Consider the following 18,519-nt stretch of genomic DNA (forward strand, 5'->3'; position numbering starts at 1 on the left):
CAAAGACTTAGTAACATTACCAAGACCCATCTATTTTTCCTTTTCACTAAAATAAAATGGCAATTCTCTTTAGTTTGGTTATTGTGCTGGCCAAATTCTGAAGTGGATGCTTCTGTAATCATTACTGAACAAGTCACTCCCTGAGAAGGTCTCTCTCTCATAGAATCTTAACTCTCTACTCCTGATACTAACCTTACTGCTTCATATTTTAAAAAACAGCAAGAGTATTTTACTTCTGAATTATGTATTACACATTCTAAAAGGCTGGTCTCAGACATGCATCTCTAAATGAATGGATCAAGTTGTTAAGGCAGCAAATTCTGATGGCAAAAATAGGCCAGCTTTTCCCCTCATGTGCATATTAGCTTGGGCACAAAGCAGTGTGGAATTGTATTCCCTTGGCTGTAATTTTAGAAGGATTTCTTTATTTCACATTTGTGGAACTCAGGGTCTTACTTTCAATGCAATAACTATGCTTCCAGCATTGCTTTACCTTTTAACAGAATTTCTATATTTTAAAAGTCTATAATCTTGGTTTTTAATTTCACAAAACTTCCATTTTTGGATCAGTTTCTATTCAAAAGAACTTCTGATAGAGACCAGCTAAGAACACAGTCATAGTAGAAACAGATTATATTCGCTTGCACTAATAAAGATTGTCTGAGTCTCCCAGATGTGAATTAAATAAACAAGGGAATTGCCAGGGTTCTCTGGACAAGAAAATATTTACTTATTTAATCAAATCTAGAAACTTTTAGTTTTGAATATGTTGATTTCTGTTAGGTGGTCTTTCATTTCAACCAAGAATGAAAAATTATATGTTTTCAATCATTTATAATGATGAAGGTAATTTCAGAATAAGGAAAGGTGGTGTGCAGTGCAACCTCAGCCACAGCTCCTGTCAAAAGATCATTCCCCGATATAGTATTCCAGAAGTGGCCCTCTAGCTCTGTTATTTAAATTAGAGCTGAAAAAATGCAATAACTTTGTAATTTTGATTTTAAAGTACCTATAAGTCAGTTTAAGAGAAAGTATGGTAGCAGGAACTGGCAAGCCCATTTTTTTCAGATAATTAGAGTACTGACATTTGAACTACTAACTTAGAAAATCAAGGAAACACTCCAAGTCCAAGATGATTAAAAAACAAGCACAAAGACACACTTGGTCCAAAGACTAACATTTCATCACCCCATAGCATACCACTTATTTCACATCTTCTTTATAGGAAGCCAATGAAGTAACCACTCAAAAACCTTGTGGTTGGAATTTAATGTTCTAGGTCACTAAAACTTTACAGAAACACATAAGGGCATTAGGAAGATAAACTGACAGAGATCAACTGAGGACAAGTGAGCTCACTTGACAAGAAAGAAGTAACAAAATCGCTAAACAGCAGACCTAAAACCAACCAACCAGCCAACAAACACTGTTTAGTCACCTAGTGCCACTTTTCTACACATCAACAATATGACGTCCATCATACTTCTCTCATTCCTAGAGAGACTTTGGCCAGATGCAGTGCTTTCTAGAGAGATAAGATGGACTTTCAGCTACTTAGGAAAGTTAAATTGAGACACTTAGTAAAGGCAGAAAAACATGTTGTGTTTAAGTCGGGACTGTCACCAAACGTGTCCAATGTTTTGATGGTGCCTAAAGAGCACATGATCTGAAAACACATGTTTTGTGTGACATCACATCCTTCCTACTTTCACCTCCAGCAGTATTGAAGCCAAGTGAAGCTAGAGTGAAATTCAACTCAAAGCATTTGATTTATGTTTAAAATTATTAGCCATAAGTAGCTGAGCATTTGTAGCACTCTACCGCTGCCAGATTTAAATTCATTAGTACTGAGTGTTTCCTGATTTAGGTCCAAGGAGAAATGTGCAGTGGTTCGGTTATGACTGGGAAGCCAAAGTGCACACTCTAAAGTAACTGTATCTGGAGACTTGTGATTTGGAACAGAAGTAGCCTTGCCTCATGGGACTCCCCCACCCTTGCAAATGTTGCAGTGTTTATGCGAGTTAGCTGAAGGCAGGCTGGCTGGGAGTGTGAGCCTTGGAAATAGTGGTAAGCACAGGCAGAGAATTTGTGCAAGGAATGCAGGTTATTGAATTTCCTTTACCAAAGGTTTCCTAACCTTGAATGAGCCCAAGGAGATAGTTTTGTTTGCTACATCCAGAAACCCTCTGCCAAACTATGAGAAAGGCCATTTGGGTACAGCTCAATAACACCAGCAACCTATGCTGATAAGGGAAATGTATGAGGGCTACCCAAATTTTCTTATCGTTTACTTAAAGAACTAAGGTTACAGCCACTCAACAAGCAAAGAACTTTTGTTAGAAAATAGAAATGGAAAGCTATATGTCTGATTTCTTTGTTAATTTCCAACTATAGGAATAGCAATAAAGATATAAAGCCAGCTTTTAGGGTGAAATTAAGAAATGTGAAGCCTATTATTGCTATATCTTGGTTTCTCACAGAGAGTATGTTTTTGAAAATATGAGCAAATAAGACATACACTATGGCCATAATTTATAGCTTTGTATCAACATATGTTGTGGAGCATGCTTGACCTCATTCCTTCACTCTTGTGTATGATGATGACCATATAATGCTTCCAGCAGCTTCAGAGTTCAGAGTCATTTTCAGTCAGCATCATCAGTTCCTTTGGCAATGTTCTCATAATGCACTTCTCATTGTTAACGTTAGACATGCATCCGAGGACCTCAGAGAAGGTATGCAAAGACTGGAAGCTGAAGCTAGGAACAAACGGGCTGCAGAGAAAGCGTTGTGAGGTCTCAGACACTTTCCAGGGTCATTCATTGCATTTGTCCAACCTGCAGCTATTTGGGTCAATGCTCAGTCTTATACGTGAGTGTCACAAGAGAAGATGGAAATAACTGAAGTACTAAAAAATAGAAAAAGATGAGAAACCTCAGCCCATAATTTCTTCTTATTATTAACAAAGCAGACAGCCCTAAACAGCATCTAAATGTTTTAGGTACTATTTCCTGGAGGCAAGTTGGACCTTTCTTTATTTACTGGTGGACTATAGAGCCCAAGGAAAAACAATCGTTCTTCCATTTAACCATTTCAAATGATATTTTGATTTTGAGTTGTTGGCCTTATTTCATATTTTTAATGTTGTATGCATGGGAAAACATGCCTGGTATGCATATATGCCTGCTGACTTTATATTTTATATACACCAAATGGGAGAGTAGAAGGAAGGAAAGAAGGAGGGAAGGAAGGAGGGAGGGAGGGAGGGAGGGAAGGAGGGAGGAAGAAAGGCAAGAAATGGAGAAAGGAAGGGAACAAGGAAAGCACAATTTGACAGTCGAACAAAACAAAGCCCAGGTAGAATTTCAGACTAATATTAACTTTTTAAACATGAAGTAGTTATGAAGGAGTGACCAAAAGTACAAATAGAACAGATAAAAGAAAAGTCAACCATCAGTGGCCTTCCAATAAAGGCCAAAGTTAAAATGTTGAGAGTGGGCATTTCTAGCTTCAGTATCCCACCAAACCATTTGTACTTCTGAAAGTGGAAGACCCAGACTGGATAACCCATGATTACATTGTTTTTGAATACTGTGTGCTGTGAGCTTCAGAGGCAAACACTGGAATGATCTTTGTCATTTCTGGCATAAGGTTTCCATGTGGTAGAGATGTCTGTACTATTTTGTTACAGAAGGGAATCACTAAATATAAAACAAAGTTACTAAAGTGCTTGCTATAGATCAAGCAGAATGAGTGCAGACACAAATATTTTTTTTTAAAAAAAATCAGTAAATTGACGTCAATCATTAGAGGAAGGAAATCATTTTATTTCAAACAAGAAAATGTCACTTCCGTGTTACCTCTTTTAAAAAAACTGTTATTTTAATTGTACTTGGATAATTGTACTGTATTACACTTTGTAAAGACCCCTTTCATCTTTAAGTGCCCATAGTAAAAAATCAATCTACATGCTTCCTTTCTTATGTCCTGTGAAGGATGGTGGGTATCAATCCCATCTGGAGATGATCATGTATCTGGTTCACTATTAGTAAGATAGACCCATGCCCTGTTTGTTTACACATGGCTTATGAAGTCAGTCTATGGTCTGGACGTTTCAGGAGAAAAAAAAAAAGAACCACTGGAAACAGCACTTTTGAAGACCTGGAAGGCATTCCCGCTGATTCTGAGATTTGTCCAGTGTCCTAGCGTCAGCAATCTGCTAAGGTTTCTCTCTGATTTACAGAGCAGCCATTTCAAAAAAAAAAAAGAAAAAAAAATGAAGATGACATTTTTCCCAGAGTTCCAAAGTGCCTGCTCTTCCTCAGTACTGTTGAGAACACTTAGTGGAGTTTTACTATCATTCCTTCCTCTTGACTTGAGGCTAATGTTTTCCTTTTAACTTGATGTTTTTCTCCAAGTTCTCTTTGGTGAGATTCTCATTTCTAATGCTTTTTCTGGCTGGCCTTAAAGAGCTTTACCTCTTCAAATGCTCTGGCTTGGTTGGTTAAATGGGAACTTTGATATTTATTCATTTTCACATAATGCCTCTAACACAGATGGACAAATAGGTGTGTTTCTTTATAGAAACTTGAGCGCAGTTGTAAAAATGTTTGCAGTACTCTCAAAATATGCTGAACACTTATTTTCTCGATGTAAGCAAGGATTTTAATATGTAAGAGCTTTTGCTGGATTGACTTTCAGTTCCGATTGAACACAAAACCAACTATCATTGTTTCATCCATTTCTGTCTTTTTTGAACTTTCAAAACCAATTCTGCCTTTACAATGCATAGTGAAAACAGTAAACATATCACAGAATCCTAAAATAAATTGGGGAGAGGTTAACTAGCTCGGCTAAAAGCACACAAGTGCATGGTTGTGTCATCATAATTAGACCCTAGACCAGCTCTTTGTAGCATTGGGCACAAGATCTATCATTTTAAGATACCAACATGTGTCAGCCCCTCAGAAAGGAAATGACATATCGTTCTATATGCCTAACAGAGACAACGTGGTATGGCAGGAGGATGACAGCCCCTGAGTGCAACATTGGATAAGAAATTGACAACTTATATTTATTGACAATTTATATTTCTCGATTTGTCTTTAAAATGAATAAAAAGAGTAAGTCAGCCTCCCTGCAAGCTGATATATGGAAAAAGCTCTGAATGTATAATAAATATTAGTTGTTATCACTATTATAATCAGTGTGTGACTGTTTAATCAAGTCGGAAGAATCAGGAAAACACAGAAGCCAGTGAGCATCCATGCTTGATTGTATAGTAAAGGAAAGCAATGATTTCAGTTCACTGGGTCTGCATTCCTAAAGAAGCATTTTGGGTGAAAAGGGGAAGTTCCAGATTTTGACCTCTGATGCCGTTATGTGTTATTGATGGCAAGGAGACAGACTACAGGCACATGGGAAGAGGTAATCTAGAACTGGTGAAGGGGGTATGCCATCAGTGAGGTATTGCTCGTAGCTGTACATGGCAAAGTTACTACAAAGTTTGTCATTAGAGTTCCTCCAAACCCTTTCCTCATCACCTCTGTGATGGTTTCGGCGGCTGAAAATTATAAAACAGTCATATATATAGAACAGTAACACTGGCAGTCTTAAGTCCGTCATCATATCCACTCAAAGAGTACATCATTTTAAGAGAATCCTAGAATCCAAATAGCGTCAACCCTGTTCACTGCATCCCCATGAGCACAACTCTGCAGACCTGTAGGTATGTTATACTTTGACACCTCCTGGAAGATTTAATTTTTAGATCCTTTATCATCAAAGTTTGAAATCTAAACCCAGGCTGATTCTAAATCTTGATTGCTCTCTTAGGTAACTGCTTGCTCGATCTACCACGGAAGCAGATTCTGGGTCCTGAGGAACTCCCGGGACAGACCTATGATGCTACCCAGCAATGCAACTTGACATTTGGGCCTGAATATTCTGTGTGCCCTGGCATGGATGTCTGTGCCCGGCTGTGGTGTGCTGTGGTGCGCCAAGGCCAAATGGTGTGCCTGACCAAGAAGCTGCCTGCAGTGGAGGGGACGCCCTGTGGGAAAGGCAGAATCTGCCTGCAGGGCAAGTGTGTGGACAAAACCAAGAAAAAATATTATTCAGTAAGTGTTTTGTTTTTTTTTTTTGTTTTTTTTTTTGTTTTTTTTTTTGTTTTTTTTTTTTTGGCAACTGAAGCCTCAAGACCCAAAAGAGGAAGTGCTTTTCAGGACATGCATGGTCACAGTCATCAGAAGGCTTCATTTCCTAGCCAAGAGATTTTGTCCTTCCATAATCTATTCAAACTTCATTCCCCATTCGCAGCAGCCCTACCAGCAGCCAAACACAGGAAAACCTGCCACCAACAGGGATTTCTTGGCAAGAAATGTGTATTTCATGCATAAACCCAAATTCACACCTCAGAGCAGAGCCTCTGTGGTGCATTTTGGAAGCTTACTTTTAAAATCTTCTTACTAAAGTTACCAGAACGTGTTTTCGGAAGTTTGTGTGGAAACAGTGACAGAGCAGACACTATGTTCCTTGACCATATCTTGTATTGTCCCAAATGCTCACTTCTTCCTGACAGAAAAATCATGTAACATTAGCAGCTATGGTACCCCAGAGGCTGCTGCCAAGACATGTGTTTACAATGCAACACACAGTCCACATGCCTGTGTCTTATCAGACAACCTGAAACAGGCAATCAGGAGCTTTTTTTTTCCTAGTCAAAATAGCTCATATTGTAATATAATAATAATAATAATAATAATAATAATAATCTCTCAGATTCCTCCTGTAGTATCTCCACGGGAAGAAATTTAGAGTTTTGTGCCTAGGGCTATCTTCCCACATGGAGTGTGTAGGCATAGAGGCTGAGGGTGCCCTTCATTGTCTATTGCATCTAATTGGGAATACAGCCAGGCTCAGCACAAATGTATTCATGCATGAGGCAGAATCTTCATAGACAGATTATGTGATATCAACAAAGGCACCAAAGAATGTTAGGACAAAATAGAAGGAAAGAAATGTAAATGACCAACCAACATCTTACAAAGCCATCAGCATGAAGCATTTTATTATTGGTCCAAGATGAAAGTAAAAAGAATATTAACAGGGTCTGTGATTATAAACAAGAGCTTTACAGTATCAGAAGGCAGAATATTAAATGACCAGAGAAAACAGGACGTAATCCTTGTCATGTGCTCACAACTTAGGGTGATATTTTTGATCCTATACTGGTAGAAACAAGGTCCTGAAACGGATGACATGCTTAACCCTAGAAACGGGCTCAAATTCTTTAATTGGAGCCTTAGCTTCCACTCTGATGATATATGCGTGTGACTCCAATGTACACGTGGGAAATTTTTCCCGCCAGAGTTAAAAGATCTTCTGCTTTCTATTTCAGACATCAAGCCATGGAAACTGGGGATCCTGGGGTCCCTGGGGCCAGTGTTCTCGCTCATGTGGGGGAGGAGTACAGTTTGCCTACCGCCATTGCAACAACCCAGCACCTCGAAACAGTGGCCGCTACTGCACAGGAAAGAGGGCCATATACCGCTCTTGCAATGTCACACCCTGCCCACCTAACGGTACGATGCTCCCTGACGTCAGTAACAGCACGTGTCGTGTGCAGTCGCCATTTTAGTAGAAATAAGCATGGGAGGCTGGAGAAGCCGCGTTAATCTCATAATGGATAGATCCACTAATATGTAAATTAATATCAAATATGGGAGTGATTTTTAAATTATCACAGACAACAGTGTCTCTAAAGGGCTAGGAGAAAGCACTTTTGTTTTCAACTATGTTCATACCAAGGTACTTTAAACACTGCTGCATAGAAAGCTCTTCAGTACAGAAATCATTAACATTTTCTTTTAAAGTCAGTAAGTTATGAATGCTGCCCGTTTTGTTTTCTAGGTAAATCGTTTCGTCATGAACAGTGTGCAGCCAAGAATGGCCACCAGTCTGATGCAAAGGGACTCAAAACATTCGTGGAGTGGGTTCCCAAGTATGCTGGTGTCCTGCCAGGAGACGTGTGCAAACTCACCTGCAGAGCCAAGGGCACTGGTTACTATGTGGTCTTTTCCCCAAAGGTCTGTCCAGAGCAGTAGGCATCTTGGGTAGTAATTACTTCATAGAATAAAGTCTATAACTGTCAAATGAACACAGTCGCAATTTCAGAACAGTTATATTCGAAAGGTTTTCATTTTCATCTCTATAATTTCTGTATTGTCAAACTTTATACAATGGGCTAAAAACATTTTCACAGAACAAGTACATGCTTTAAAAATGCACTTTTGAGAAGTGCAGTTTTCCCATCGTTTGGGAAAATAAATTAGGATACTAACTTCAAAACAGTCTAGAAAAGAACTTCCATTTTCCAGGCAAATTTTGTAAAAGGACTATTGGGAAGAAAGAGTTCTCTTTTCAGTTGTTTACTTAAAAATTCATATATTCAGTCTTAAAGATAGGTTTCAAAGTCATTGTCTTTGGCACAGGATTTAGACTTAATCTTAGACCTTCCCCATGAATCAGAGTCCTGCTAGTTGCTCATATTCTTATAGATGTGTACTTATTCCTCATATTCCACAGGTAAACATTTTCTAAATATACTAAAAGAAATACATATTATTTTCGGTATCATGCAGCAGTTTAGAAAAATTATTTATCAAATTTTCAAATGGATGACACATTTAAAACTCGTCTGCCATCAGCCTTCAGCTGTATCTGTACACCTGTGTCTCTATATCCTATACCGCTGAAAAGTCCGTCGATGTCCAGTTTGAACATATACTTATATATCATATCTATTTACTTATGAATTAATACATTTCATTAAAAATTACAAAGAAATAAAAACAAAAAACTAGAAATATAACTGTGAAAAGAACTATTAACACTTTAGCGACATTCTACTTCAGTTTACAAATAAACACACAAATTCACATACTTATATGTCTAAAAGAGTCATATGCATACAAATTTAAAGTGCATATATGAGAAATATATATATATATGAGTATGCATGAACATAAGCACACCACAGTTTCTGTACATGCTGTTGGAAGAGCAACATAACTCTTTCCTTTATTCAGAACCAAGTATTCCGAAACCAAGTATTTCCAAAACTTTTGGAAATACTCCTCCCAGGTACTCTTTCCTGCACAAATCTGTTTGTCATTACTTTGATGCCTGTAGGTCCAACATACAATGACCATGGCAGGGTTTTAAATCAGTCTAAATTTTCCAATTTGCTGCTATAAAAATTGACAAAGAAGAAGAATCTTTGTATTCTTAAGTCTGCTGATGTTCAGATATCTATAGTCTTCCATAAAGTTAAGAGTCTTTTCATCAATGTAAAAAGTTAAGGTGATACAGTGAGACGGTTTTATAAATACAAAAATGGAGATTAGTAACTCAGATCATCAAACATATTAGGCAAGAAGTTCAAGAGAGAAAGTGTACAACTGAATCTTCCTCATAAAAATATGTACTGTTGCTAGGTGGTGGTGGCGCACGCCTTTAATCCCAGTACTTGGGAGGCAGAGGCAGGCGGATCTCTGTGAGTTCGAGACCAGCCTGGTCTAAAAGAGCTAGTTCCAGGACAGGCTCCAAAACCACAGAGAAACCCTGCCTCGAAAAACCAAAAAAAGAAAAGAAAAAGAAAAAAAAATATGTACTGTTTTTTCCCATTTAGAATTCCTGAAAACGGAATGGTTGATTGCTCTTTGATGGTTTAGTTTTTAAGATTTGTTTTTTTTTATTTTAACTTTATTGTATTGGTATGTGTACATGAAAGCAGGTGCCTAAAAAGACCAAATGCATTGGTTATAGATTGCTATGAGCCAGCTGTCATAGGTGCTAGGAACTAAACTCGAGCCTTCTGCAAGAGCAGTATATGCTCTTAACCTCTTAGTCATATCTAGTCTATTTTTGAATGCATAATTTATTACAATAAAAGGTTCAAAATTATAACTTTTTATTTACATCAAAGAACCAAATCCCAGACATATCTATTGCTGTTATTTTTGTCATTCACAGGTTACAGATGGGACTGAATGTCGGCCATACAGCAACTCTGTGTGTGTCCGAGGAAAGTGCGTAAGAACTGGTTGTGATGGCATCATTGGCTCAAAGCTGCAGTATGACAAGTGCGGAGTATGTGGAGGGGACAACTCCAGTTGTACAAAGGTTATCGGAACCTTCAATAAAAAAAGGTAACGTGATAGCAGCACCTTAGCCCTCGTGTGAACTAAACACGGTTTTAAATTCCTGTGAAGCTGATATGGGAGACTCGTATTCCCTCATCAGCTCTTTGTAAGAGACAGTCTAATGTGACTATAGCAAATTTTTCCACATATGATGATGGGAGGAGAAGAGCTGAAGTGGTCTCTATGGCTGATGGAAACTTTAAATGCCTCTGGAAGCAAACTACAATAGCTGTGGAGCCAAGATCTTAGGATTAGAGACAGAAAGAAACAGTGGCTGCTGTCCCATAAAGTGGTGCCCAACACATCTGTCATTCCTAAAGCCTCATTTAGAAGCAGTAATTGGCTTCAGTTTCAGCTATTTTTATATTTTTAAGTTTTATTTTATGTGTATGGGAGTTTTGTCTGTGTGTACGTCTGTGCACTGCTTGTGTGCCTGGGGCTGGAGGAGGCCGTAAAAGAGCATTTGATCCCTTGGGACTTGAAGATACAGAAAGTTATGAGCCACCATGTGGGTCCTAGGAAGCAAGTCCTCTCGAAGAGCATCCACAGTGCTCTTTCAACCACTGAGCCATTCTTCATTCCCTTTATGATATTTTTTTAATTTATTCTGAATATCTTTGAATATCTCATACATGTGTACAATGTAATTTGGTCACACCCACATCCACTCCTTCAGCGGCCACTGGACACGTGTGCTTCCGCACTTCACGCTTCTTCCTTCTCCCTCTTCCTCCATTGTTGCCACTGTTTGTTTGGTTTTTCCTTTTTTTTATTTTCTTTTCGAAGCTTGGCCTTGCTATGTAGACCAAGGAAGCAGGTTCATCTGGTCATCTTCTTGCCTTTGCGCTAAGATTCCAGGTGTAAGCCGCCATGCCTGGCTCCCTTTGATATTTTTATAGCAAACAAATTCTAATTGGGCAATGTGCTTTTCTTCCGAAAACATTGTTCCCTGATAAGTGTAAGTTAATTGAGGTGCTATGACAACAATCTCATTTTTTTCTTAAAATAATAGTAAGTACTCATGATGTAGTAACAAAATTTTACCTTACATTTAATTTTTTGTCCCATAAAATCTAGGAAGGCTTCTAGAGGCAGAGATATTCAAAAAATGACCAAACCTGTGATCTTAAACAAGTCAGCATATTGAAGCAATATGAAGACCTCTAAGAATAGCCCCTGTAGCCCATCTTAAAAGACAAAGAGTCACCTGGCTTGGGGCACACTAATAGGGCTTATTAATATCTGCTGGTGAAGGCAATGTCAGAAATATTAATATTTCTATGAAATTAACTGAGGGCAGATTTGTCATTTATAATCTCATTTAGTCTACCTTGTGCCTGGAGGAACATAAATATCTTTGTAACTATGGAACATATGGATAAAGATACAATGATTGTACAAATCTCCTGATCCACTTCTAAAATAAGTAAAATAAAAAATAAGGTTGCTCACATCATCTTAATTTTTAATATTCCAATAAAAACAGATATAATGTAATATTTTAGCACATGTTTTGTCTTTGTCCAATCAAAAAGATTAAAGTCAATTTAAACTTAAGCTCTCAAGTACACTAAAAGTTTATGTTAAGAGGAGGGAAATCTTAGAAAATTTCTATGTGTTTATCCATGTCTAGGTATATACTAATTCTATCTCATTGTCTCTTTCTTTTCTTCACCTCCCATGTGGGCATTGTTGCCTACAGTAAGGGTTACACAGATGTTGTGAGGATCCCTGAAGGAGCAACTCACATAAAAGTCAGACAGTTCAAAGCCAAAGACCAGACTAGATTCACTGCCTATTTAGCCCTTAAGAAGAAAAACGGCGAGTACCTTATCAATGGCAAGTACATGATCTCCACTTCAGAGACTATCATTGACATCAACGGTACAGTCATGAACTACAGTGGGTGGAGCCAGAGAGATGATTTTTTGCATGGGATGGGCTATTCAGCCACAAAAGAAATTCTGATTGTACAGATTCTTGCAACAGACCCAACTAAAGCATTAGATGTCCGTTACAGTTTTTTTGTTCCCAAGGAGTCCACTCAAAAAGCAAACTCTGTCATTAGCCATGGTAGCAACAAAGTGGGATCACACACTCCACAGCTGCAGTGGGTGACCGGTCCATGGCTGGCCTGCTCTAGGACCTGTGACACAGGCTGGCACACCAGGACGGTGCAGTGCCAGGATGCAAACCGGAAATTAGCAAAGGGATGCCTTCTATCTCAGAGGCCCTCTGCATTTAAGCAATGTTTGCTGAAGAAATGTTAGCCTGTGGTTTGTTCTCATGCACAAAGATAACTGGAGGACCATCGTAGATATACTTGGGTTTGAAGACAAGGACTGCCCAAGGCATAGAAAGTAGTGTCTCAGTGTCATTGTCACCAGGAGTCGAATTATGGGCAGAATCTGCTCTCTGTGACCAAAACATGTACACTACTTCATGTCATGGTGGTGACCTTGGATACAGAAAACGTGGGAGGTATGGAACATCCCTGGGCCTATGCAAAGGAGACACACCATGATGAATGTAGAACCGAGGACAGTTGAAGATGGCAGAGAAGTTTTGTCACCTACCTCTTATAGAATGTCTTCAGAGGCATCGTGATCATGTTCATTCATGATACACAGCTTACTTTTACTGTTTGTAAATGCATCGCCCTTGGAATGTCACTTTATATACTTGGTTCTATATATACATATATGTATGTATTATGTGTATGTATATGTATATTTCTATAAGAAAGTATTTGACCAAAGTAGGTCTGCAGCTATTTCAACTACTAGCTTCCAGAAAGAGCTGTGGAAGATTTACTGGAAATTAAGAACTTGCTGCTGTTAAATAAGAATTGTATATTGTCTGACTGCAGGAGATAATGTTTTAGTCAAAAACACATTTTGACAGCATGCATCTTCTGAGAAACACTAAAAGGAGAAAGGATCTGTATGTTATCTGGTCATTTAAACACATCCTCAGGCCCGCTACTCTAACCTTTGACTGTCTGTATTTTTTTCAGGCAGCCATCCAAATAATTGTATCATTGTGGTGTAAAGATTATGTTTTCCTGTGTATATGTGATCAATATCCAAGGGTCTTTAAAAAAAATTAGTTTGCTTGTATTGGAATTTAAAGGAAAAAAAATATGTCACTGTGTTTTCAATTTATATTTTCACAACTGCTTACTCTGTGGCTCGCAGCTAAGAGTTCACAATGTGTAGTAGACATACAGGACACACAGCATCAAGTTATCTGTCACATCCAGCACCTTCACGACCGTCATACCTCTTCTCGGCCAGCCTTTAAACGTCTTTGTGTCTGCTTGTTTGTTTTCCCCAAGGGTTGGAAAGGATTTCTGTTCTGTATAAACTGGGTCTAACAGTAATATTAAAACCACCTTGTGTTTAGTCTCATCAAGAAGGAACAATTGGTATTAATTCTATTATTTCAAGAAATCAAACTCATTAGCATTAATAAGACTGTGTCCACACCATAGAAATCATCTCATAATTTAAAAAATATAAGCATATATTTACCATTTTAGAGAGTTTTCCCAGTTGTAAAGTGCTTGACCATACCAGCGAGTGTATAAATAATGGAATGTAAGGGTTTTCAGGAAGTCTCTTTCCTGTGCAGGAAGGTCGCTTATTGAAAATATTTAATAATCGTAAACAGAAAATCTCCTTTAAACTGCACAACCCCTGAGAAAAGTCACATAATATAATGTGTTTTATTCTACTGGGATTTTTTTTTCTTCTCCATGAGATATTGCAAGCAAATGGTTTTATGTAAATTTTTATAGCGATCATACCTAATGTGCCTATTGTTAAGGGTTTGCAAACAAGGATTTTAAGAAATCCTGGCTGAAATTTCACTAAATGTATTAAAGCTTATTTTATTATAGGATATTTTAATATAAAGAATTATGTAATTGATGAATCTATATCACCTTTATTTCAGCAGACCAGAAAGAAACCAAAATTCAATTTTACTGTCTTTTTTGTTTTAAAGAAATTATTTTGTGAAACAGATCAATGCTCTTCCAAACCCATCACGATCCTTTAGTCTGGTCTCTTTACATAAAGAAATTCAACCTACACCAAACTGGTGGCTGGTATTGATTGGATGTCTCTAAATATAAAACAGCAAATGAATCCAGTCAAACTGGTCAGAAGACAAAAGATTAAATATCACACTGATTATTTAACTGTACAAAAAGAATGAATAGAGATTTTAAGGTAAATTTTTCCTGTTTTGAAAACAATATGAACCAAGTAGTTCAAATGTGACAAAATTCATATTTTTATCTTTTGTGGTTCTATTAAAAGAATAAAGAGTAAACATGATTGTCACCCACTTTGCTTCCCCACGCAATCTTCATGGATTTTAAGAAGATTTTCCAGGGGTTTGCTTTTCCCTCCAATAATGAAGCTCTACTCTTCACACTTAAATAGCCCCAGAGAGGACGGAACAAATAAACCACTATTGTATGTCTGACGGAATTCTCTCTCCATTTTAAAAGGAGAATCCTTCATTGAGGAGGGAATGTATATAAAACTTCTAAGGAAAGAAACACAGCAAGCTGAGATTCAGAAAAGGGGGGTGTCAGAGAGGGAAAGAGTGATTTGTGATAAGGGTAAGTGTGTGCTGTCTTCCATCTCTCCATTGTCTATCTTGAATTTTCTTAAAAAACCTTGGGTTTAGGATGATGAGTAAATGTGGGGGAAGATAACACTCAGATTACAAACTCCTCACCTCACTTGCATAAAAGTCACTTAGAATAAGTTTCATTAAGTACAAGAGAACCCAGAATAGAAGAGCACCTTGTCCTTTTAGAACAGAAAACATCACATGAACCCTTCTCGTTGCTTGGAAGTGTTAGAGCATTGTTTTAATGTATTTAACAGATTCAGCATTCATTGCCTTCCTGTGGAAACAGTTTTAAACTAAGAATTGAGGGATGAGTCACAAATGAACAAAAAAAAAAGTTACAGCACTGAAAAATAAGTAATTTATTGTTTTTCCAACTGCTATGTGAATTTCTGTGATGAAATTATTTATTTTTATTTAACAAAAATTATGTGCAAATTCTTCTATGTTGAAAATGTTTTGCTATTGTCCTATTTTTTAATTTATGCTTCCTGTTTGTGTATAAAGTGCACTTTGTGAGTTTATATACTAGACACTACTGGTGGCTTTTGTATTGTTCTTTTTCTTTTTTTATAGAAAGCTTTCTGTGTGCAACAGGTGTATGTGTGCATATTCCTCGTGTACTTGTAATCTGCCACTCTCTTAAATTTAATCTTCCGTGGCTCATAGTACTCCTTACTCACCGCTATTTTAATAGGTCATTTAAATCTTAATAACATAGGTTTTTTTCAGGTCACAAGTTTAAAAATGCCTATTTAATCTAGCAAGTTGCAAGTTTTTAACTAGAGGGCATATACAACTTGCAAGCACCCCAGAGAAGTTAAGCCACAATAAAGAATCTGATTTAAAATAGACTTAGTGGTACAGGCCTGCAATATCAACACTTAGGAGGCTAAGGTAGGAGGATCGTGAATTCAAAGTCAGTCTGGGGTATATAGCAGATCCTTATCTGGGGAGAAGAAACAGACTCAGTTTTGTTCACATCACTGATAAACACATACAAGAGGCTGTTAATGCATTATATGAAATATATGTACACCCTTCTACGTGAATAAAGAAAAAATGAAGACAAAATCTTCCAGTTTTAGAAGCAGCTCCCCAAAATACTCTGACTTTGTATCTTCTATCTCTATATATTGATAGATGATTTCAAACAAAATGGATTTGTGTGATTCTGATAGTATGAGTGACTACATTGTCTCTGGATATAGAAAGACATTGTAGAATGTGACATTTTACAACTATTAATCTGTCCAGAGTGATAGGACCTGGAAGTAGCAGGAACAGCTCTGGTAAAAGCAGCTTGTCTGTGACTGATTGCACAATCCAGTTGTAGCAATAAGGCCAAGCTCTCTTGGACCCACTAAGCAGCTCATTGGGTCACCCTGACTCTGATGTTCATCCATTGATAACTTTGTTGTTAGCAAGAAAGCAACATGAGTGTAACAAGCAAGAACTATAGGCTGGTTTGGAAGTCCAAGGTGTTCACTATGACTACAGCTCATTGTCAGAATTATGTGAAGTACAACAATTCTACAAAGAGTTGAGAGCTCTCTGTGAAACAGCACTGCCATAATGTACAAATGTCACTCATCTCTTTACTGTGAAACATGCAGTCATACAAAGGCATTACAGTTATTTTTAGATTCCATGGCTTCAAAATAAAAGAAAGAACCATAAGAGCAAAACAGATCATTCAAGACAGCTGCAAAACAATATTTAAAGAATTTCATCAGTGAAACACAGAAAAGAGATTTTATGGTTTGTATATTAATTTTCTCAATGACCAACAATGTATAGTTCTCAAGAATCAAGCAAGACGATCAGTCTGAACAGTTAGCTAAAATGTGCTAAATAATTTCTTATTTACATGAACTATAGAAATGGCTTGCTGAATAATATTACCACAAAGCACATCGCTCTATAATCAACCTATAAGTTCTATTCAGTCAAACTATGGGGACATATTGCAATATGAGTCCATGCATTTTTCAATCAGTACACAGGAATACAAACATTCAAATCAGTTAAAAAAAATCTACCTAACAAATCCTTGGTGTGTAATATAATTCTAATGCCGGATATAATGAGGATATTTAGGGGATTTAATGAGGCATTTATTTATGTTGGGAAAGAATAAGACTTTGACATGCTTATTATTATTAGTACACCCAGTTAATCGTTATCTGTTACTATACCAGCACCTTTTCAATATGTTTACTCTCTAGTCTTTAAGTTATGCTTCTACTAATCAGCATGTGCGGACTGCACAGAATAAGAGAAAATATAATACTGCCCCGTCTGATCCATCACCCTGCAAAGCAACACTCCCAGTGCCTCGGGAATTAACTCCTAGGAGATCTGTCCTCAGAACAGACTTTTCTTCATTCCATTTTTCTTTGTCTTGTCCAGTGAAAAACTGTTATTGTAACAGAGATGCTAATATCTTTAGTGGTTAACTGTCAAACCTACAGTATCTCTGACTTAATTTTTCATTTCAACATGATTCTACAATTTACACAATAGTTATCTAATCTGTTTGTCAGAGTTTGGGAAGACAGCGTATGGAATGTCCATTTTCACCAGAGGTAAATCTGAAGGTACTTACCATGTTATCAAAACTTGAAAAGAAAAAAGTGAGCACCTGATCTTGGTGTTTCTGAATCCCTAAGCTGTCAACAGTCTCCTGAAATATGTGTGTGTGTTTTCTTTATACACTTTGTAATATGTCATGACATAGTCATTATTTAACGCCTGTTTCTCAACCTCTTCTAAGCTTTGCATTGGAAATCCTGGTACCTGTACAGAGAGGATATTTAGAATAGGACTACTCGCCAATGTGTAGTATTGCAAGTTAGACTTCTGGCTGAGGAATGCGTGGTCTTTTCATGTCAGTTCTGCAGTGTGCATTCAGATGTGACACAGACATTGCTACAATCACGAATTAGCAAACAATGCTTGCATTTTAGTAGTGGCCTAGTGACTGAATGGTGAGAAGTCTTGAGAGTAGACATTGCAAGTAGCTAAGTCAATGACAGAAGTACATCCCATGTGGCATAAGCAGTGATACCAATACTGAAATTCTATATTAGTGTATACTAATAAAGCCAAATAATAAACCTGGATAGGTGCAGCTCAGATTTTAAAGTCTTGAAACATATTTTCCCAATAAGAAAAGAATTATGAGGCTTTGCACACTTTCACTTCCTGGAAATGATGGGCATGTGATACAGCTGACTGACCAAAAATCTTAGGACAGTGAGACAGGTCTTGATGAAAATGCCGTCTTAGTTTTGACAAACTTCAGATATGAGGCGCCTATCTAGAGCGTCACTTTATCTCCGTCTACTGCCCACACCAACTCTGCTATGCAGGAAATACTTGAACCGAGTAGTTTGAACTTATACTGTAACAAATTTTCATTGAGGAATATTATCCTATTTTGTGAAGCATTTTCCTGCATGAAATTAAACTGTAAATCTAAATGCTATTTTGGCGGGTATAATAAATAGAAATTATAAATTAGGTCAAAGTATGTGCTGTATATAATGTGACTTAGAGTTGGAAAGTATTATCTCTTTGTTTTTAAATATCTCATGACATTTGTAGCATGAAATCAGGTCTCTGATATTTCTCTCATTCATCATCTATTTGCGCACAGGCAGGA

General features: G+C 37.4%; 1 protein-coding gene across 1 annotated transcript in view; it reads left to right on the top strand.

The window, feature by feature from the left end:
* The window catches only part of Adamts5 (ADAM metallopeptidase with thrombospondin type 1 motif 5), a 38,999-nt gene extending 22,660 nt beyond the window's left edge, over window positions 1-16,339 (top strand). The window contains exons 4-8 of the mRNA XM_041678650.1: window positions 5,836-6,119; window positions 7,400-7,583; window positions 7,912-8,087; window positions 10,036-10,211; window positions 11,908-16,339. Of these exons, the coding sequence (XP_041534584.1) occupies window positions 5,836-6,119; window positions 7,400-7,583; window positions 7,912-8,087; window positions 10,036-10,211; window positions 11,908-12,475 (1,388 nt within the window). The 3' untranslated portion in view covers window positions 12,476-16,339. The remainder of the gene's footprint in view (window positions 1-5,835; window positions 6,120-7,399; window positions 7,584-7,911; window positions 8,088-10,035; window positions 10,212-11,907) is intronic.
* The last annotated feature ends 2,180 nt before the right edge of the window (window positions 16,340-18,519 follow it).

Source organism: Microtus oregoni, unplaced genomic scaffold (assembly GCF_018167655.1).
Source record: "Microtus oregoni isolate MIOR12 unplaced genomic scaffold, Mior012 000030F_ref0000283, whole genome shotgun sequence".
NCBI lineage: Eukaryota > Metazoa > Chordata > Mammalia > Rodentia > Cricetidae > Microtus > Microtus oregoni.